This window comes from Sceloporus occidentalis, unplaced genomic scaffold (genome assembly GCF_023333645.1).
Source record: "Sceloporus occidentalis isolate IW3139 unplaced genomic scaffold, rSceOcc1.0.p SCAF_106, whole genome shotgun sequence".
Classification (NCBI taxonomy): Eukaryota; Metazoa; Chordata; class Lepidosauria; order Squamata; family Phrynosomatidae; genus Sceloporus; species Sceloporus occidentalis.
Genome location: NW_028317086.1, coordinates 2,649,567 through 2,672,129, shown reverse-complemented (window position 1 = coordinate 2,672,129; position 22,563 = coordinate 2,649,567). Strand labels below are relative to the sequence as shown.

At 38.5% G+C, this 22,563-nt stretch overlaps 1 protein-coding gene across 1 annotated transcript; it reads right to left on the bottom strand.

Annotated features, from left to right (window-relative positions):
- Nucleotides 1-4,414: 4,414 nt before the first annotated feature.
- On the bottom strand, nucleotides 4,415-19,603 carry LOC149283355 (LIM domain transcription factor LMO4.2-like). The gene is made up of 4 exons (XM_089497726.1): nucleotides 19,368-19,603; nucleotides 8,759-8,855; nucleotides 8,331-8,595; nucleotides 4,415-4,578 (listed from the first exon to the last, which is right to left on the bottom strand). Exons 1-4 carry the CDS (start codon nucleotides 19,601-19,603, stop codon nucleotides 4,415-4,417), a joined length of 762 nt encoding a protein of 253 aa, XP_089353852.1.
- Between the last annotated feature and the right edge of the window lie 2,960 nt (nucleotides 19,604-22,563).

Sequence of the window (22,563 nt, the reverse complement as noted above, 5' to 3'; positions counted from 1 at the left end):
TATCTCTTGGTACCTATTTAGCACCTCGATGACGAGAGCAGTGAAGGCCAAAATGTTTGGGTGAGTCTAAACATTGATCTCTTTGCTCATAGTACCTATAGGTTACCCCTTACTAATGAAGCCTGTGAAGGCTAAGATGTATGTCTACGGTTGCTGGTTCTTTCAGAGAGAAACATTCCCTTTCAATCCTATCCTAGACTTGTGGGCCAGATTACACTCATATGCTAATGGCGGCTAATGGCACATGTGAACTGAAATTCAAAACTCGTCTGAATTAGTTTTGTCTTTGTTGTACTTCTGCTTAAAATGTGTTTTTTTTTCCCTTCATCTGGATTTATGCAATTAAGGATATCTTAGAAAGGTTAAACACTGTCTTTTTTTTCCAACCCTACTATGTAACTGTGTAAACATATTATGTCTTTAATTTGCTGAAAAATAAAATGAATCGAGGTTAAGTTTTGGGGTCCTCATTCAACATAGACTATTTTAATAATGGCACAAAATAAAGTTGTGACTGCAGTCATCTTTGTGAAGGAACTGAAATGTATTCTCGCAAACCATAATCAGTTGTGTGTGTTCATCAAGTTAAAGCAGCAATTGCAAAGCTTTAGCAAACAAGCTGTTTATGAGACTCAAGTGTGTGCCGCTACCTTGCCTGGATTGTCCTAAAACACAATATTATTGATGCATTATATTTAAACATGATAATCAATAATATGATATTTTGTCTGGTAAAGATTAATTATATCACAACAACGACAACATATATTTAATGGCATTGAAATAAAACAATCTGCCTATTTATGAATTGTAGTTATAGGGTTTCATAGCGAAAATTTTAGGGCAAAACGGTAGCCTAGAACAAAAGCTTCAATCCAGTACTGTTCCTTGAAAACCCTGGACTTTTGGTCACCTTATCTTTTTACGGCAAGTGAAGTTTGCAATACACGGTCTGTAACATAGCTTGAGGAATCTTTCAATATGTCTTGGTTTAAAAGGTAAAACAAATCAAGTTTGAACCGACTAGCTTGTGTCATACAAATATGTGTGTTCCGGCCATACTCTCAGGTACTTACTATGTATAGAAGGCTTTCAAGAACAATATGTCAAGCGGCCAGCTGCAGGACTTAATGCACAGTGGGAATTTCTGAATCTCTACTAAATAGACCCAAACATTTAAAATAGTTGTGGTTGGAAGGAAATGAGAGGAAAATTATTTTACTTACTACTGAAATATGCACTGTTGTATATTAATAGTTCCATTAGCCCTTCTCCAATTTAGCACATCAAAGCAAAACATTCATCTCCTGCCTGTGGATTATATGAACATGAGTGACATATGTAATCTTATAGTTTTGCAATTTTAAAAAAAGCTTTTAAATCTTACCATTAGCTAAGTAGCAGTTACTTAAAGATGGGGATACGGTATAATGGTTCATTTAGAGGTTTAGCTGGACTTTCATGCTTTTAAATATACTTACTAATTGTTGCCAGCCATATGTAAGCCGCTGTGGTTGCGTGAATATCACAGCTAGGATGATGGATTAAGATTAATATCCAATATCACGCTGGTATGGTTTCTCTCCAGACCACTTTGTTTGAAAATTGTGTTGTGATATGAAAAACATATATATCCGTTCACTTGAAGCACAATATGGTGGTATTTTGAATTAAAGGACAAAAGTTATAAGTAAGGTATATGCAGGGAAACCGGTTTATGCTGTGACTGCCATATCATGTCGTGAAGAAGAGGACTGGTAACACTCAGCTCGGGGGGGGGGGCGGGGCAAACCCAGTTAATTTATGCACGATATTAAAGAAGTACAGAACACATGACAGACAGTATGCTCAATATGCACCGTCCAGTCCTATCCACAATATCTTTGCAAAATGGGAATACATAGAAATTCCATGGAAGGAAATATTTATAATGGAGGACCTCAGAAGACAATTCCCAACCTTCTACCCACATGCCAGGCCTCCTATGATCCTATGGCTAGTAGATGAAAATAGAAATCCAACCAATCGTGTCACATAGCCACGCCATACCTTGGAGTGGGGATACCTTAGCACTAGCATTTATATCATGCATTGATGGGTCATACGTTTGCCACTGATGTTTTTGTATCCATGATAAGCTGCACTCAAGTCAGCCTGTGAGTTTAACTGCATACTTTCTGGTGGACCGACCCTGAAAAACCCTAAAGTGTAAAACCTTTTTTATCAACAAGATTCTATGCACCATTTCATCAGTTGTATCCTAATGGCTCTAATTGTCTTCAAAATAACTGCCACATCTGAGATAAAACCATATAGTCCCCCTGCTCCAGTTATTCAAATTTGGATTTCCTAGCTCTGGCATTCAACATGCCTCATCAATGGTATATCAAGCTATTGTTTAGCAATTTTCTTATGTGATGTATTTGGTGAAGATTGTATTGGAATCCTCAGCCCGATCTGGAAGCTGGAGCAGTAACTTACTTCCTTAGCTTCATCTACATGGCTTTAACAGATTGGAAGAGCCTGTAGCACTAGAGATTACTTATAGGCGTGAAGCCCGCATCACAAATATTTTACAGAGAAGCAACATCCAAAAGAAAATGAAACGTCAAGACATTATTTTATAGAAATATTTTAGTAAAAAGTAAAGCACTATTATGGTCTATATGGGAGTGAGAATCTAGGGATAACATAACTTTTTATTTTTTTAATTTTAAAAAAGGGTCATCTTCGGCTGAATTGGACATACCTAGCAGTGATTTCAACTGTAACACTAGCAAAGCACCAAAATACCAGCCAAGTAGCATAAAAGAGTCAGCCCAAAACTTTGCTGGAATAAAAATCCAAAAATTAATAATCAAAACTTAGATGTCCCTAAATACGTCAATTACAGTAGAAGCCATAAACAGCTCAGAGCTGTGTTTAAAAAGGAAGACACACCAGGAGTACAGATCAAGTTGTGATGTAGCAAAACTACATTTACAATATACTTACGAAAAATTATGTTTAATGTTCTGATTTTCAAGGTACCCAGATGTCATCCTATTACTAAGGTTAAGTAGAAGGCGGTCAGACTTCCTGGATCTAAGTCTCAGAGTCATCTATCTAAAAATGTTTACACTGTGAAGTGCCTCCATCATTAAATATATTAGGGTTTGGCACCAGTTTAAAACGTGCTATGACAGCTCTCATATATAGAAGCACATGGATGAGATGATAAAATTACTTGTATTAAAAGGCCATAGAAAATCTGATTCATATTAAAAGGCAAGCAATATGATCATTAATAATCTGGAATAACATAAAGGCGATCTATTTTGAAGCATTCAGTTTCCTTTGTTTTCTTGATGCCCTTACTAGACCCTAGACATAATGGTTAAATATGAAAAAAGAATGCTTTATCTCTTTAAGCAGGTATCTCCTTCAAGCTTTTAGTTTGGTAAATTAATAAAGCCGTCTCAACAAACAGGGAACAGAAAGAAGATAGTCAACTATTAACTGTACTTCCACCTATGGTGCTTATTCACTTAAGAGTTGTCAGGGGGTTGATTATGGCCCTGCATAATTTAATGGGTGAGGAGAATTTAAAGAAATATAAATCAATGTATTTATCCATTATACAGGGCCACCCAAGTTAAATTCCTGATGTATAGCGAAGACAAGGCATTGGAACCACAACTCTCCTGTAGTGTTTCTTCATACCTATAAAAAGACACGCTTGATAAATCTGTAAGCGGTCTACAAAACAACCTTCTCTTTTGAACATTTAAAAATATTTTGGGTACTCAAATTGTTAAAACCAGTTTTAAACGATAGCATTTTAATTTTTTATTATTTAAATACACCATACTAGAGCAAATGTCTCTGAAAATATCACAAATAAAAGATTTTTCTTCAACCAGCAAGTAGGTGAAAATTTCTACACAATAGCAGTTCTCTCCTGCCCCTTCCCTTATTTTTGTTTGCCATGGGAAGTAGCAACATAAGACAAAAAAAATAGAAAAAAATAAAATAAAAATTAGCATTAAAAAAAATCACGTACATGCATACGTACATTGTATTTTACAGAGATACAATAAAAGTGTTTGTGATCAAGTACCACAAAAGCTACAACTTTTCTTTAGATTATGTTCTGTTTGATTGGAACATACTTTCTTTACAACACGTAAATATACAAAGAGCAAAGAGAATGTCACTAGGGTAAAACAGAGGGTGCAAATTCTGGTCGGTGCCCTGTTAATTGGTAATGAGGGTAGAAAGCAGTTTTGAACAATTCTTGTAAATAAGATTCAGTCATTTCCCCCTCCCAAAGTTGTCCTCTGGTGAAGCTCTTTTGCCCTCCCCTAAAAGTCTCCCATTAGCCCAGGTCCATGAAGTTCTTTAATGTTCATCTTCAGTCATTTTCATACACCGATTAATGTGGGAAAGGGCATTCAAGAAAAAGGTGCAATGGCATGAAGCTGGCACTGATGCTAGCTACAAAGGTGGCTTGTCTATTGGGGACATGGGATCCATCTGCGATGAACAGAATTTGAGATGAAGGCACGCATTCTGGATTACTCTGGCCTTTTAACAGACCTAAAAGGAAAAAGAAAAGAAAGAAAAGTTAAATAAAAACGTTAAGAAACTCATATAGTCAGACAACTAGTTTTTCATTAATATAAGATGCTAAATCGCTAGGTTGGGTCTTAGACCATTTAGAGCTGGTGCTAAATTCCAAACTCGGATTTCGTATACTAGCGCTTACATTATATACAAACTGATATAAACATATGTGCACCAGATCACCTACTCTCTCTACACTAAGCATAGTGGGTAAATAACTTGTGTTATCACATGTTTATCTTGTAAAACCGTCTTATAAGTCCTGTCTCATTTATTTTTTATGAATTTACACATAACGTAGGAAATAAATGTTCCACTTGTTCAGATCCAATCAAACTTATATTAGAAAATGTTTTACAGCCATAACATTAAAAGTACTTGGCCTCTAAGATTGACAAAATAATGCTATACAACATGAAATGAATGAAAGGCAGACAGGGAGTTCAAACACCCCCCACCACCACCACCACACTTTCCAGCTAATTAAAGTGGCAGAGAATTGGAGATTGAATTCCCAAGAGTTGAAGCTCAGTGCGTGAAAGGTAATTTGGATGTCCAGAACAAAGAGATTAGAGAACAGCTAGTGAGTATATTTAATAAATGAGCATCAATGTCCTACTATGGACACAGACAACTCCAATTATATAACAACTGGGGATTTTCTGAGTGATATGTAAATAAGACGATACTGCCATAATATACAGAGATAGAGAGAATGTATGGGTGACGAGCAATGTAACGGCTGTTTAAACTTTAAATAGCTACAAAGCGACTCACCCTAGCTAGGAATAACTTGGAGAGATAATATACGCTTTATGTTGACTGATTGTGCAGGTGAGCCCTGTCTGTTCGGCATCACCACCTCCCCCTTGCCAAACAGAATAACAAAAGATTTAATTAGTAAGCAAACACTCTGGAATGCTGTAACCTGCCTTCGTATTAATGTATATGTTGGTCAGTTTTTCAGAGCCTCAGTAAATGTGACACTACCTGTGTCAAGCAAATTATCAAGTTGCCACCTAATATCCAGGGTTACTAATAAAATATTTATTTCTGTATAATTTTGACAAGACTATTCAGCCTTTAGCCCATTAACAAGAAAAAAAACCCCTCAAACATGCATACAATATATGGTTTTGAAATGTATTAATGCTGCCTATACTCTCTCTCTCTCTCTCTCTTTCTGGAGAGATCAATCTTCTAAAACAAAGCCATCACAGATGATGGTAGTTACTGAAAAGGTACTCACATTATTTGTGAACAAGACAAGTCACATCACGATGAATTAATTCTGCATAATACCACTAAACGTACATGGGTGCTAATCACCAAACACAGTTTAGTGGTTAACTATGGGCTCAAAAGACAAACATCTGGTTCCAACACATTGACTGTTGGAAGACCTGTTCAAGACTATCACCAGATCTTCTACCTTAAGGTTTCTCGTAGTCTAAAAAAGTTCAGGTACTGCTAAAACCACCACATGATCTAATTTACCAAAAGAAATAAAACACAATTTTCTTTTAAAGATCTATACAAATATAAAGACTCTAGCAAAATATCATATAATGCTTAGCCAGTAGATCAAAGTCCACAAGCAGGATGACCAAGACACTGCCATTTTTCCTTTTTGGTGTCATTTCCTTTGGTTTGCTACTGTTTAGCCTTTACAGTTACCTTGCTGCAAGTGTTCTAAAGTCCACATTACACTGATAAATGTTCTGTATGTCTGGATCTCTTTGGTTTATTGCAACTGTATTTCCATTGTTCTTCTACCAATGCTAGTGGGAGGGTTATTAAACTGACTCTACTATTTCACTGCGCTGTTATGGAGGGGGCTATTAATGCACACATTGGATTTCAACACACCAACAGAAAAATATGTGCTTTGTTTGGCTGTTCTGCCGCAGGACGTGCTTTAAAATGGGTTTTCTGAAATATGTCAGAAATATCCCTGACACCACTTCCCTTGGCAGCATTTTATAGACCTTTAATTAGAGTTTCCACCTTGATTGTAATTCAGAAATAGACCTATAAAATGGAACTTATAGCACATATTATATAAGCAGTTGTTTTTTTGGTTTTTTTTTAATAGAATTTTTTTTATAATACAAAATATATTAGCTTATTTTGTTTTCAATATAAAAATTGGTGATATATATTATATATAATATATATATATATATAGTATAAATAACATTACATATACAGACACACACAATGCTTTCAGTAAACGTCATTTTATCCAATTTAAAAAAGGAATCTAAATAATTTTTGCATAGTACATTTTTTTCCTCTTTTTCCTTGTTAATTCTCAGGCCAATAATGAAGTTTATATTGCAAATCTATACAGTAGGAACAACTCAAGTGTGCACTTTTTGTTTCAATGCAATAACTCAGTGCGGTGTGATTGCCTGGGTTAATGATGAAAAAGTCAAATATGCTATCAGAGCTGATGGAAAAATCTATCACCAATTTGAAATTAAAATTCATATGTGGTCAATAAGATTTACTATCCGTGCAAGTGGAGCTGTAAAGAGTAAATGAATCAATGTCATCAATACATAATCAGCATGAAATATGATGTGAATAAAATTATGTGCAAGAGTCGTGCCTTTTTTTTCCTGAACCGGTGTGGAATGAACAGACTACAGAGAGAGCTGACGGTAATTGTTACAAATTAGACACACTAGTTATCAAAACGCACTTGCTGGAATAGCAATAAGACTTATTAGGAAAATGAAAATAGATCTTAAACAATCTAGTTGCTAGAGATATTGTACAACTGTTGATTAGTAGAGTGGTCTCAAAATATTCATCGCTTATATATCTTGAAGCCGCGCAGAAAGATTTATTGTAGTTACGTGGTACCATTTCAGATACTAGACTTTAATTATATTTGTAGACCGCTGTTCAATAAAAGAGATATGAAAACATCTACTTAGTGGACGTGGCATTGTAAAAATAATACATTTAATGGGGAAACAAGGGATTAAATCAATAAGAACATGTGGGTTCCTGGCTGGCGCTAGACCCTAAGCACTAAAAGTAATGCCCCTGCACCCCAATAAGTGTGCAGGGCTCCAGCTTTCTACTTTGCATTTATAGTAGAATGAGTATAACTCATTTGGTTGGAGGCTGGATTAAGTAAAAGGTTACAGCATTTTTTATTTTTTTTTAATAAGGAGTCTAATTAGAGGCTTACAGTACCAGTCATATAGATAGGGTATGTGATACAAAACATTATTAATGATATTCCAACAAAGACACACTTTATGGGGCATTTGCTTAGCAATAGGGTCCCGATGTTGAAATGCACAATACTTAAACAGTTTTAAAGAACCTTGAAGATCAGTTCACTGAAAAGGCAAATTGGTGCAGCCTTAAATGTATATAAATATTTTATCTCTAAGCAGTAGACCCCTCTAAGAAGGCCAGGACTAGTCACTGGCAAGTGTCCAGTAGGCAAGCAAGTCACATAAGCATGTGTGGTCATGTGACAGATACCAGAGACACTTTTGGACAACACTGAAGACAACGTAGCTAAAATGTAATCTGTGGCGAGCCCTCCCTCAATGAATAAGTGCATCTACAAGACTCCACATCAGTCTACAGAGAAGGGCATCAATGTAATGTGTGCAAAAGTGCATCAAAAAGCAACCAGGTCCAACGAGACTCAAACACCGAGTAACTTCAGCCATATCACAAAGGACACACACATTTACTCTTCATTGGCAGATAAACCCGCCAGATATATCCATGCACTATAGAAGGGTGGATAATGGCTCCAATCAGGGCTATTGAAAGTGTATTAATAAAGAGCCTTGCATTCACCTTCTGGTCTGGCAGTAGTGGATTGCTCTGAAGTGAATTCAAATGACCATTGATGAGAGCTGTAGGTCTATCATGTTCACAGAATAAACTGCCATTGATGTAGTGAAACCGGTCTCCTGGGACGAGGCGATTCCGACAAGTGGAGCACGTGAAACACTATACACGAGAAAAAAAAAAATAAAGGAGATAAAAATAAATTAAATATCATGTCTTTAGTGTGCTAGCAAGAGGAATTTCCAGTAAAACACTAGTTACTTATGCCGTACCAAGACATCTCACTAAAGACACATACATGTTACACACAAAAACATAAGTATACCTTAAGATGGTAGACGTTCCCTTGTGCCCTCATGACAAGTTCACTGGCAGGAATCGACTGTCCGCAAGCACTGCAAGCTCCGCTGTTTCCAAATAACCTGAAGTGAAAGCAAAACACGGGAAAAAAAAATTTAGTTTTCTAGCGTATACCCAGAATTTTATTACCAAGAGCATGACCTGTGACAATACCTGGCCTAGTCGATTATCAGATTTTTTTTCTTCTTCTTCTTCTTAACATCTGCATTTTTAAATAAATAACTCCCTATACATTATAGTCAGGGTCAGCCCTGGAAGCAACCAGTCAAACGCAAAACTATTTTGTTGTACACGTATTTTATCAGATTTCTGTCACAGAAAAAAATAAAATAATAATAAAATAAAAAAAAGATACGCTTCACAACATGAACTTAAATGCATTGTGTCCTTGAAATTGTATGAAGAACTCTTTTTGTACTTTAATCATATCTCGAGATAGGAGTCATCAAAAGGGTTAAGAGGATTTGATTGTATATCTAAGTCTACATCATGCTCTGTGTATTGAAACTCCAGCAAAACCTCCATCAGAGCAGAGTTTCCATTAGAAAGTCGCTGCTATCCGGGTTGATATATAATGTGTATGGGTTAACCTTTTCAATCATAGTGTCAACACTAGATTTGCCTCTGCTCATCTCTTTCATCCTAACCTTCTCTCTCTCTCTTGATAATGAAATGCTTGCTCTGACTTCCCTCTATCTGCTCCTGAGTCCACAATTTAGATTACTTCATCTCTGCTAGCAACAAACTGAATGAAATTTCGATTTGAGCAGAAAGTAATTTAGCGGGATCTGGACCCATTTGTCATCATATCTCTCTGGGTGTTTTGCTATATCACTGCAGTTTTCCTATGCAATCAAATGAGACCACAACATCTGCTGTGGGGGGGGGGGTGCACGAAAGAGAGAGGGAGGCAGAGACGGAGAGGGGGGGAAAAATGTATATACATAATTTTCTTAATACGTTTAACCGATGTTCCAAAAAAGAACGCACTAGAAATTTGCTCTTAATGAATATTGAATTTTTTCCCCCTGCTTTCTAGGCGTGGGGAAGCTTAATTTGGTTTCACATTAGGGTTTTTGATAAGGAGCTAATAAAATTTAGGTCATTCCCTTTATGAAATGGAGAACAGAGTTTAGTAGCAAATCTCAAAACCATATATAAAAATGAGGTTGGAAGAGGATGTCTGAGGCTTCCAGCAGAGATCGTATAGGTGCCCTTATAAAATAAGTCAATTTCCGCATGGATCGGGACAAAATGGGCGGAAGTATCGTTAAATGTCTCACTTTTTAACACTGCGCAATAATTACTCAGCATGCAGAAGCCATTGTATGTCATTCACAAATTAAGCTGGTCCCCTAAAACGGTGCCACACATGCTTATGTTCATTTTTCATGTTTTTTGCCCCAAATTGTGGGGGGGGGGGTTTAAATCCTCCAACGTGGAACGTTAAAAGCCATGTTAAGCATGTTAACAGGCCAAGATCTTACTGACCACAAATGAATCAGGAGGTATAGCAATATGTGTAAGTATTGGACAATTAAGAGATAATAAGGGGTTTAAGAAGCTCTAAGCCCGCGGTAAAGTCTGTAATCGGAAAATGTCCTGTCGAAATAGCAGTTTGACCAGAAGGAATACAGCTAAAGATTCAGCTAATTGTGGCGACTCTCATACCTAAACATAACTGCTCTACTTAAGGCCCTCGTCTCGAGAGCAACCAAGGTATCAGGTTCAGATGTTCTCCCTAACCAATCACTTGTGGTCACTTTTAATTGACTGAACAACTAATTAAGCCACCTGTCTTCAGGCAGGAACAGCCTTAAAAGCAAATCTGTTAGTAGTCCGTAGGGACTGAAGTTGAGAAATGCTGAACTCGTCCATTCAATCAAAGCTGCGTGTAGAACAATGATCTCAGCTGCTGCGAAACAGTCCGTCATTGTTAAGTCTTGAAAAGCACAACCTAGTTTCACGAGATGTGCCCACCACAGAAGCTCCAAGAGGTTCTGCAACAGCTGCATGCCTTAAAGAACGGGTTCCAAGTTCGGATTCATGTTCCAAATCCTTTTAATCATAGCACCCAATCAGTAATCCCCCCCTTACATGGAATGTATGTTGTATTAGGAGTATGGCAGCCCAATGGTTAAACATTTCTATGTCAGTCATTACTGGAACATGCTTCCTTCTTAGAAGAAAAAAAAATGGGGGAGGGGAGGAAAAAAAACCTCTAAATTGCTTAGAGTTTTCTGTATGTGATCTCGCAGAAGGCTTGTCATGTTCAAACTACTAATTTGCTGTCGCCACTTTATTGAAAATAGCCTGTAAGTTGTTATTAAATGTATCGACTGAACGACAGGGAGAGTAGTAAAAACTGCCCCTTAAGATGGCTTTTAATAGGAAGCCTGAGAAACAAATTTTGCAGCGGCATCGATTCGGAGAGTTCAATCAAAACTCCATTTCAAAACTAATTAGTCTGAGGTCCGGGATCGCACGCTGACACGTTCCTGCAGAATGCTCAGGGAGGTGGCGGGGGAGGAGAGCGAGGCACACGTGGTCGGCCTGCTCTACACAGGCCTCTAGCCAGCACTTCCGGGCATGGGGGGGAAGGAATGCTACACCGGCCCCCTTAATGGGGGAAATACAGCACTTGTCAGGGATGGCAGGCAACAATTTAGCCTAAGTGGAGAATGGAGAGAATGAAGCAATGGAGGGCCGTTACTTACTGCGAGAACTGAGCACCGACAAATGGCTTCTAATATTTTTTAGTAGAAAATATAGAAAGCTGGCTTTTTCAAAACATGAACACTTTTTTTTGTGAGAAAAAAAAATAAAAAAAATGTACCTTCTGCTCACGAGAACTAAATTAGCGTGCAAGTCAAAGGTTGTCAACGTCTAAAGTGTTTCTTTCTACTGACATCTTGTAAATGGGGATGAAAACTCCTTTAAGGGTTAAAAAGTTATGATATTCTCCCCCTGGCATATTCGAAAAACTCAATTTGTAGCTTTCACATTACATCGTACTCAGAGAATCAGTAGATCCCACAGCGCTATTACGATAGAGGAGAGTCAAAATTAACAACATGTCTAGTGTTATTAATGACAGGTCCAGGGCCCTTCTCACCTGATTCTGTATGTCAAGTGGCTATGTTATGTCCCATCTACCCACTGTACAGCACTATGGAATATGATGGCGCTATATAAAATAATAATATTAAATGTACATCCTTGTCTAAATTCAGGGGATGATAGAATCACAGTACAGTCCAGGGTTCTTCAAACATTTACCTGTGACCCGGTGCAATAATATCACCCGTGACTGCCTGTGGCTTACAGGGGAGAATAGGTACCTTTTTGGCCCACGGGGCAAGCCCAGGTTCGTGACCTGGTAATACAATGGCGCTTAAAACTTATCTGATTAAAACTACTTATGTACAATAACAAAACAAAAATAATAATCAAATAACTTGTCTTGGAAAGTTTTTTTTATGAACATCTAGACTCTTGTAGATGTACTAAATAATAACTTTAACTGTGATTTAATACAAGTAGAAGTCCAAAAGGTTTGTAGTAACACCTGACCTCCTGTCCCATTACATTGTATGCCAAGGTTTGCTAGCATGGTTAATGGGGGTCATTCTTGATCAGAATGGGCTCTGGGTGTTCTGTTCCCCTTGGTTCTCGAAGGGACGTATATATCGCACGATACATTAGAAAATGATTACAGAGGCCTGGAATAGGACGAGGAAACAATGTGTGCAAAAAAACAAGGTCTGCAAAGAACCATTAGTCCTGTTACCACGTCGTGGCTCGCTCTAGTCGGAACAGGACAATGACTGGAGACGTCTTTTATCCTCGTGCCAGGAGACTGTTTTCTAAATTTTAAATACAATTATTTTGTAAAGTGTAAGAGTTTCTGTGCGGTTACAGAAGAATAATGCTAAAAGGAATGGGACGGACAAAGGCAGCTGTCAGGGCTCAGTACCCATACATCATTTAGATTTCATTAAGCCGTTAAAGTGCCATCTTTTGTTCAACAACTGTCAGAGTCTCACTTAATTGAGTCATTGGGCCCATATGTAGAAATTACGCAGATCTGGTTGGTAGGCCACATTAAGTGTATTCTGGCTCACTCTCCACAAAAGGCTACAGTCAATTTGCTTTGTGTACATGTATGGTATGCCAGGGACAATGCTAAAATCATACAGTAGGAGAATAGCTTTAAATGTCATACGTGTAGTTATAAAAGTTCCATTAGGCAAATAAAAAAAAAAAAAAGGCAAATAAAATTAAATGCATCAGGTTCTTTGGCAGATTATGTATAACTGAATAATTAAATGCTCGTGAGTTAAAGGTTGCAGTTTCAGCATTAATTGCTCTGGTATGCTAAGCAAATAGATCTTACCTGATCTGTCATTAGGTTATGCTCTTAAGTTGTTTTAACAAAGGCATCTGTTTCTATGGAAACTACCCATCAGTGCCTGTTTTTGTGTCACATGACACAAAATGCATCCCTGGCAAGAATTCTGAATGATGTAAAATCGTACCCACTTTTTTCTGGGAGAGGTACGGGCTTCAACAACACTAGCAATTATGTTTCTAATGCTACTTGGGTATTAAATTCAGCAGAATTGGTAGATCCACACTTATTTTACTGATAATTTTATATCGAGTCAGGATTTCAGCCCTTGGTGACATAGTTGGACACATCTGACTCGATATGTATAGACGGGGAGACTTCAAATTTCAGGATAGTTTAATTGTCAATTTGGAACAAAGTTCTAGAGTCCAACTTTTTTCCATGCTACAGCAGTAACAAGGAATGCCAACTATCTCCAACTAACTGAACCGTGAGAAAAGAAAATATATTAAATGTTATATTATGACTAAGAGGGGGGAAGAGCTTGGACTAAAATAAGAATCATTTTTATAATATCTATAATTTGTATACTATCTACATTTTTTTTTTTTTTTTTTTTTTTTTACTATGGACAATAGAGGACTGGTGTTTGAAGGCCTTGATGATTGACGTTCTAGACATGTCTGTTTAGATTTTTTGGTGTATTCAGCTTGCTAATTTAAGCCTTCCACAGGTCACAGTCTAGAATTACAATGATGCCAAGACTCTTGGTTGGACAATGGATCATGGAAAGTCCAGTCCGCCTATGGCAAAGGTTGGCGTTGAATATATCAGTACCTCCAACTTCAACAGTGTCTGGGGCCATATGATCCAACAAACACAGTTCTAAAAACCCTGAAAACTTTAGGAGTTTAAAAAAATATATATATATATCTTTGTGAAAAGTTCTAATAAGGCCATTCAGAAGGAGCTCCTAAACCTCTCATTATTACACAGTTAAAAATGCCAATAGATTTTTAAACAGGATATACCCGAAATATTTCACTCCAGGCATTTGGTACTCATTACATCCCCATTTCTTTTTTAGTAACAACCACCCAAGACCATGGAGAAAAGATACAATAGCATCCATTGTTCCTTCTTAATTGCCTAGATGTTGGTTATCAGTCTTTGTGTATTAAGGTCATTTGTAGGTCAAACCCAATTTCCCTAATGTTGTCCAGGAAGATATGTTTGCGTTTCCTTTTCTCACGCTCTCTTCTCTAAGATTGGGCAATTTGCTTTCATGGGAACACTCACGTCGGTTTGTATAGGCCGAATATTCAATTATATCATTTTCTAGAAATTGAAAAATCTCCGTGAATGTAAACCCTTCTAAATTAAGAGAAGTAATTGCTTTTTCACGTCGAGCCATGAACGGAGCCGAGAACGTAACTGTAGCCTTTTCTAAAAACTTGTTTTCACATAGTTTCTGTGAGGCTGGAGAGTTAATTATCTAACCAGGGGATTGTGCAGGACACTGTTTGATTTAAAAGGCTTGAGGCTTAAGGTGCTCAATTAAGTAGCTATCAGTCTCAGTCTGGTCTTTAATGGGCTTTTTTTTTCCCTCTCTCCTCTTCAACTCTAGCAATGGGGGGAGATGCACCCCAGGTCAGGCTAATTAAAGCCAGGGGACTCCTTAATTGCGATGACAGAAATGGTTTCAGTTTCCCCGGCTAAGGTCTTCAGACTAGAGGAGGTTGTTAATATTTTAGCATTTGGTGAACGCAATCAATCACAAAACAGCAAGATGTGCCTAATACGGTAAAACTATTTACACATATATAGAGGATTGTTCGTACGAGCGAGCCAGCCATAAGAGATTGCTGGACTGTGAATATTTTATTTAATGCTCTTGATTCGATCAAGGTTATTGGATCTTATGTAATCTACAGACGCAGTCGATGTTATCAGCTAAAGTGTGCTACAGTTTTACCGCCGCTCATTGCGCTTCAAAGCAGAGGTGCGACATCTAGAAAGTAATTTCAGGAGTAACACACGGTACATTAATTCGGGCAGCAATCAGTTTAATAATCATATCTATTCTGTCACAGTAATCCATTTTTATTTTTTTTAAAGCGAGTTTGAACGTTTAGTCCTTTAATTATTAAACTACAGGGATACTGTTTTAGTCGCTCAAAACACATTACACACGCTGGAGAGGAAAAGGGTTATGGCTTCGGATAACTTCGGATCTTACGTCCATATCTAAGATAGAGATATATATATATATATATATATATATATATATATATATGTCGCTGTAAGATATCTCCTGGCATTATAAAAACATCCAGCATTTGCAGGGTTAATACTAAATGCAAGAGTGATGCCAGAAGGCAAGTCCATTAAAAAGGTACTTCATACTAACCCGAGACCGAGCCACCTCTAAAAGCACTAGATACTACCGATACTTGGGGAAAAAAAAGGCTTGTGAATAATGGCTGGAGGTACATTAGAGAAGGGAGAGGGGAGAAAAAAAAACCTGCCAAATTACGCTTGGTTAATTCAGAGTAACAGATCTGTCCCCAAGTGAATTGGAGGCCTTGAATTAATTCTGTTATGACAAATCAAGATAAACGTTCCCCCTAAATTGCATGCGATTTAATTAATTTTCGAGATCCAGTTTTTTTTTCCCTCCTCTCTCCCAGCTAATAGTTCACATGCTCCTGTGCTGTCATTGTGCTTGAGTGGGCAGACTTCAAAGTGATATTAAATAACCAACTATTAGATTTACCTAGCACGTCCTATTGGAAAAACGCCATTTAATTACCTACCCTGTTCAATTAAAGGGACAGCATTCCCCGATTCTAGCAGCTTGCTGATGATTACCAGGAAAATTAACTCTCTGCGGGCGACTCACAGTAAACCGCAACATATACATACATTATATATATATATATATATAAATAAAATAACGCCCAACACTTCTTCCTTTAGCAATTAAAAAAAAAACGGGAAAAAACAAATAAGCAGCTACTAATAATTGACAGGTGTGGACATGCCACACAAACACAAATTGTGGATTAATTCCAACTTGATTTTACAGGGTTAATGACCTACCAGCTTCCCTAATTAATATGTAATTAATGTTGCTGTTATACTACTATGGTGTATCTTGTGTTATTTATTAGTTTTCTCGGTCGGTGACCAATGAGGGCTGGAGTTGAACATCTAAATGTAATCTGCTACAAGCAGAACCAACCCTGGCGTTTGGATAAATTATCTGCCATTTTAATTATTGTTTTGATGAGCATGAAATAGGTCCGAGGTCCATAAAGAACCCATTTGCTAGTGGACGTGGCCATTCTTGAGTTGTCCCACAACACTTAGCCAGTCCTCCGACTGAGCACCACCTCATCTATAACTGCATGTTGACCCGTTCTCCACCCAACAATGCTTTACAAGCACCCCGAGGCAATCATTGTGTAGAAGAGCTCAAACGACCAGTATGCCTCCCACAGACACTTTTTGAGAATAATACACAGAAGATTGCCTCCGTGGTCGAAGAAAAGCGCTGTCAACATACCCTAAAAACGTACTATACAGAGCCAGGTGAACAATCACCGCTCACAATGTACTTGGTTAATGTCACACTATACAATGCGGCATCACAAAGCAAGGGTGTTTGGAAATGTGCAAATTCCAAGATTCTATAATCACATCATCATCTTCGCTCTGCAAATCCTTTTAATGTTTCTCGGTGCTCAGACTCGGGCTCTTTAAGAGTCCAAAGCCTCAGCCCTGGTTAATAATCCCCTCTCTTACAGGCCAATTTTGTTAATTAAATGTTTTGTTTGCGATGCAGCTCTCATTCATTTCGGACACGTCATTCCTAGCAGATCCAAGCCAGGGCCCAGATCTCATTAGATAAAACCTATCAGGAGTAAAAGAAAATGGAGGAGTCACTAATTAAAGCTTTTAATTGTGTGTATTCACTGTCAGGCTGTTTTATCTCCAATCTATGATTGCAAGCTGCATGTCAGTCTCCCACCAAAAGCACTTTCATTAATGGAAGAGAGGTGGATTCCCTCCCCCCTTGTGCTCAAAATGAAGGGGAAAGCATGAGCACTTTTCTCGGCCTTCTTGGAAGGTGCTTTTCAAAGGCACGATCATGTCCTTCCATCAGAAGACCGAGGGACGTTCACTCGGGCCGTTAAACCTTTGCATTTTGCTACTTGAACAGAGGTGCAAAATGGACTACACCGTAGCCCACATCTACCCTACTCAGAGGTGTTACAGTGAGCACATTGCCATCTTAACGCAGCTCCAACATATGCCTATGAAGTGTTACCAAGGTGGTCCCGCTCAAAATGAAAAAGTGGGTGTACAGGACACGATATCAACGCAGTACAAGCGAGGCGATATCATTCAATGGTTTGTGGAGGACAGATAAAGAAAAGGGGTCCCGCATCTAAGCCAGACACCCAGACACCCTAATTTATACAATAGGCGGCTGGATAGAGGACTTGCACCAGAATCAGTTTGCTGGTTAAAATGATCCAACTTGGAAATTATATTTACATTTTTTTTTATACACACACACACACTATCTGGAATGAGGCATTTGCTTTGGAAGGAAGAAAAAAAAATATATAATTATATATATATATATATATATATATATAAAAAAAATAGTCGGAGGTTCATCCTGATCCACCAAACACTTTTTTGTCACAAGCAAAAGAAAAAAAAAAAAGGGAATAAAGGGTGCATGGGCTGGATAAACAGCCTGTTTTGTTGAATATGCCTTCAGGAGATCGAGTACACGTACTCAGTAATTAGTAATAACCAGAAGTAAGGCTATGGCTTGATGGCGATTATTGCCAGATACGTTTGTAGCAAACCGTGCACCAGGACAGCAGTGTCAATTTTTCCACTTCAAACAAATGCCTTTTTTCTTCACCTAGGTTTTGCTCTATTTAATTAAAATCCTGTCAACCTTAGAGTTGGTCCCAAAACACCAGAATATACACCAGGGCGCTTGGTTTGTGATAGTATGTGCTGATTTCCTAACGCTTTAGAGGGTGTGGGGAGCACATAACACTTTACTGAAATGAATGTCGCTATCAGGAAAACCCCTTTCTCCAGCTATTACTTCTATTTAGCTGATTGAGAACACTAGAATTCAGCAGGACAAAGGTTACATTATCAGTATCACTAAAAGTCATTTGACTTCATCATTCCACAGCTAATGAGGTTTCAGATCTGCCTCTCACACTGCCTGGGGGGGAAAAAACCAAACCGTCTTCCTATATGCTTAAAAAAATTAAATAAATGAGATATAGATATCATATATATAATATATACACACACACACATAAAATTAAAAAATATATATATGACAAAATAAACCCAAAAATGATAGGTAACTTTTACATTGAATTTAATGCAGTTCTCAGTAAGACGTAGATATTAAAAATAATGATTTTTTATGTTATTTAATACACCGATGTTGTATTTGTGGTGTCCTTGCTGAAATTTGAAATAGCCCATTTCTTAAAAGTACAGATTATCCAGGTGCATCAGTGTATTAAACCGTTTACTCAAATTAAATATGTAATCCTTCAAATGCCTTTCAGTTTAATGAGCTAAGGAGCTCGAGTTCACCAGGACCCGATATGGGCACATAGCTTGTGCTGGGCTTTCATTTAAACGTGTGGTCGGTGCCACGACGTGTATATAATTAGTTTGCGCTTCCTCAATTAATTGGTTATTGCTTTAGCAGATTACACCCTTATTATTTTCCAAATTAAGAAAATGCAAACATTCTCCAACCGGTTTGTCAATTACAATATTTATCACCTGCTCTGCATCACATATAGGACTCTGTACGAGAGCAGGTTATAATTCACTTATTAATTGCAGGAAATGACCAGCATTGACTTTCTTGGCACAATTAAGCTCTCAAGATAAAGTGCTGGATTCAATTACCTGTGATAAATTTAGCACGGGTTTCATCGTTAAATTTCCCCTTAGAACATAATGACACAATTAGAAATAATAAACAGGGATAAACTTTTCACAGGTGATAGAAAGAAGGTGACCGGTTTGTAAAGACAGCAGTTTTTGTTATAGTGAGAAGAACATCAAACTCTGATACATCTTACACTTTAGCTTCAAGACATAAGCAGTAATTTTCATCTACTTGCCCCGGTGATCAGGGTTTGAAATAAACACACACCTGATGTAGTCATTCCGGCAGAGGATCATTCCACTCTTAGTATAACAGGAAGTCCCAATTTCCCCCAGTTGAGCTTGACAGCAGGAACATTTTAGACATCTGCTGTGCCAGTAGCTGTCCATCGCATACAGCAAGAACCGGTCTGCGATCTTGCCCCCGCAACCTGCACATCTTTTCCAGGAAAGGGTACTGGCATTGACAGGTGGAGGCTGGGCGCTACTACCTGGATTCACCATCGTCTAGAAAAACAGAGCAAGGCAAAAAAAAAAACATGTCATTTATGAGAGCTCCACTCAACCCAACATACAGTAGCAACCAATGGACCCGGCTAATTAATGGCCTGGAGTCTTCAGGTACTTGTTTACATTGTTTGGGGTCAGTGATTGCACTGTTAGATGGTGCCACCTAACTGATCCCAGTGCTGATAATCTTGGACATCATCTAAAGACTTGTCGGGATTTCAGGAGATTCTATGTTTGAAATGCAAAGGAAAATCATTGAAGAAAGTAAATAAAAGGCCTGATGTAGTCGTCTGAAGCTAGAACGTGAGACTTTGAGATTAAGTTACTTTTTAGGCTCACATTAAAGCTACCTGGATATAGTCTTTAGAGCAAACGCAGTTTGCGGAAAAAGGAATCACCGAGGCTCACGCGGATAATTTGTAGTGAATGGAAACTTGCTGGGCAGGTTTTTCATATTTCAAAGGTTTGTTCATTGTTATGGTCTCTGTTCTAATCAATTCCCTGTTATTGTTGGATCATCTGAAATCTCATTTGATTTTAAGGCGATCAATGAGTGGTTGCTTTGGAATTAGGACCAAATAAATAGAGCTGAACTTTAGGACGCCCTGTTAACTTGCTGTACAAACACAAACCACTTTTGTCTCGCTAATCTGTCCTTGATCAGCAATTTAAATGCAATGGATATACGCCCTCAAAAGGCTTCCATTTCCTGATAAAAGTCAGAAAAGATACAATTGAGTCTGCAGCCTAAATTAAACATCTGACTGTCAACACATTTCCAACAAGCAGGACACAGTATTATCTGTATACAGAGTGGACTTCTCTGTCTTTGAACATGTATTACCTGGGGGAGGTTGGCCAGAGTACAAGGGGACAATTGTCCCTTTAGGCTGATGTGACTGATCGCAATCATTTGGGTCACCATAGGAAGTCACTTGTCTAGAAGGGGCTGTTATAGTAAAGATCATGTCTACCGAGAAGCTCTTTAGAGGAAAAGCTGTCAACCGCCAAGACGTTGCCTCCAAAAAAGCGATACGGACTCTCTTTGCTCGAAAGTTCTGATGCAGAGTTCCATAGATCATCACATCGCATTTAGACTACAGACAGAACCTAGCCCACCAAAGACGATATCTCCTCTTTAGGGCTCCTCGACCACAACAAGATCTAAAACCAACGCTATTAGCTATGGTGTATTAAAAACCTAATGGCCATGTACCGGCGTGACTTGGAAGCTAAAGTTCTCAGATGGGACTAAAGTTGGTGGCAACATCAAACGAAAAAAAACATACCTCCCCACAGTTCACAAGGACAACGCATAAACCGCACAATCTGCCATAATCAGAATTGTACCTATTAAGCTGAAACCAAACACCAGGACTTGGGAAACAGAACCACTCTAAAAGCCATTATCTGTGTGTACCCAAATGCATCATACCTTTATGTAAATTGATTTATCCGATGCATTACTCAACAAATTGCTTTTTGTAACAATTTCATCTCCAGACCCTAAATGAATCTGCATTTCCTGTGTAGACTCTATCAAGTTTTCCTCCCCCTTCTGTTCTTAAATAAAGAAAAAAAAAAAAAGCTTCAGATTTCTTTAAGGCGGATTGCGACCTGCCCTAAATTTTACTTGAAAAGGTAAATAGAAAAATAAGGAAACTTTACACTGTTCAAAGCATCCAATAACCACATTAACTAAAGCTCTTAAGAACAAGCAATACCTTAATACTGATTAAATCTTCTTGAGATGAATCCTTAAGGACTGACCAGAAAGCGACTCTCAAGATAACCATAGGGAGGGCTATCATCAAGTTTCATTGGAGCTGAGGGGGGGGGGAGCTTTTAAGTTTAATGGGGTTGCTACATAAATTATATAGACATGCAATACAGGGAACAGGGGAAGGCGGCTAGAGGCAAAATAACCTATTTTACAGAAAAGTCTCTGGTGTTTAATGGAGATCCCAGAAGAGGGGAGGGGGAGTCAGTTTGTAATACAAAAACTAGATTCTTAATTCAAAGCTGGGTTTTTAATTAGCCAAGTCACTGGATTCCCAGTTCAGAGACACAAAGGCTAGGAGTATTCACTTTGATCTTACTGCCACTGTGTCCAAAAACCTAAAAAAGGGGTGGAAGAAAAAAAAAAAAAAACAGGCTTCCCAGTTTGCTGCTGTGTATGAAAGGGAGGCGGGTGGCCAGTACCCAATTTGCCATGGAGCAAGAGATTCCTTTTCCATAGGAGAGGAAGGGGTGGAGAGGGCACAGGGATCTCTTGCTAAAGCTGCATTCCCCTCTCATTAGAATGATCTCCAATGTGCATTTATAATGAGCTACTGATCAGGGTCCTTGGAAGGAGTCTAGGCTCACATGTGTCACGGAGATCTATGCCCACAGCTCTCAGGGATCGACACTTAGTTCCCCACGGGTGATCATTCCAGGTTCCACTTCTAGGTCCCAGCCCCCCTTCTATGATTCGCATTAAACAGCTCTTACCTCCCCTGTTGGTGTTCGCTGAATGGCTGCGGCCGGGTGTTATGAAGGGATAAAGGCTCCGGTAGTTTTTCTGCCTGCAAATGCAGCTGCTTTGGGATCCCAGATGCAGCTAGTTCCACCAGAGCAGACCTTCCCTCCGCTTCTCCCCGCTACACACACCAGCGCTGCAGCAACTTTGCTTCTGACGGTATCAACTCCGTAATGCCTTCTCTTCAACAGACGAAGGATGCGGAGCCTGCAGCGCAGTCTACGCTACCGGGAGCTGAGAGCTTTAAATGCACCTGAAGGGAAACGGAAAAGCCCGGCTTGAGGACACAAAACAAACGAAAATAAACACAAGTTACTGCGGATGGCAACAGCACGGAGAGAGGGAGGGCCACGGACTGCCTGCTGCTCCCTGCGAGTCTACGCTCTCTCTAGCCTGACATGTGTTACTGACAGAGCAAACCCCTGCCCTGCTG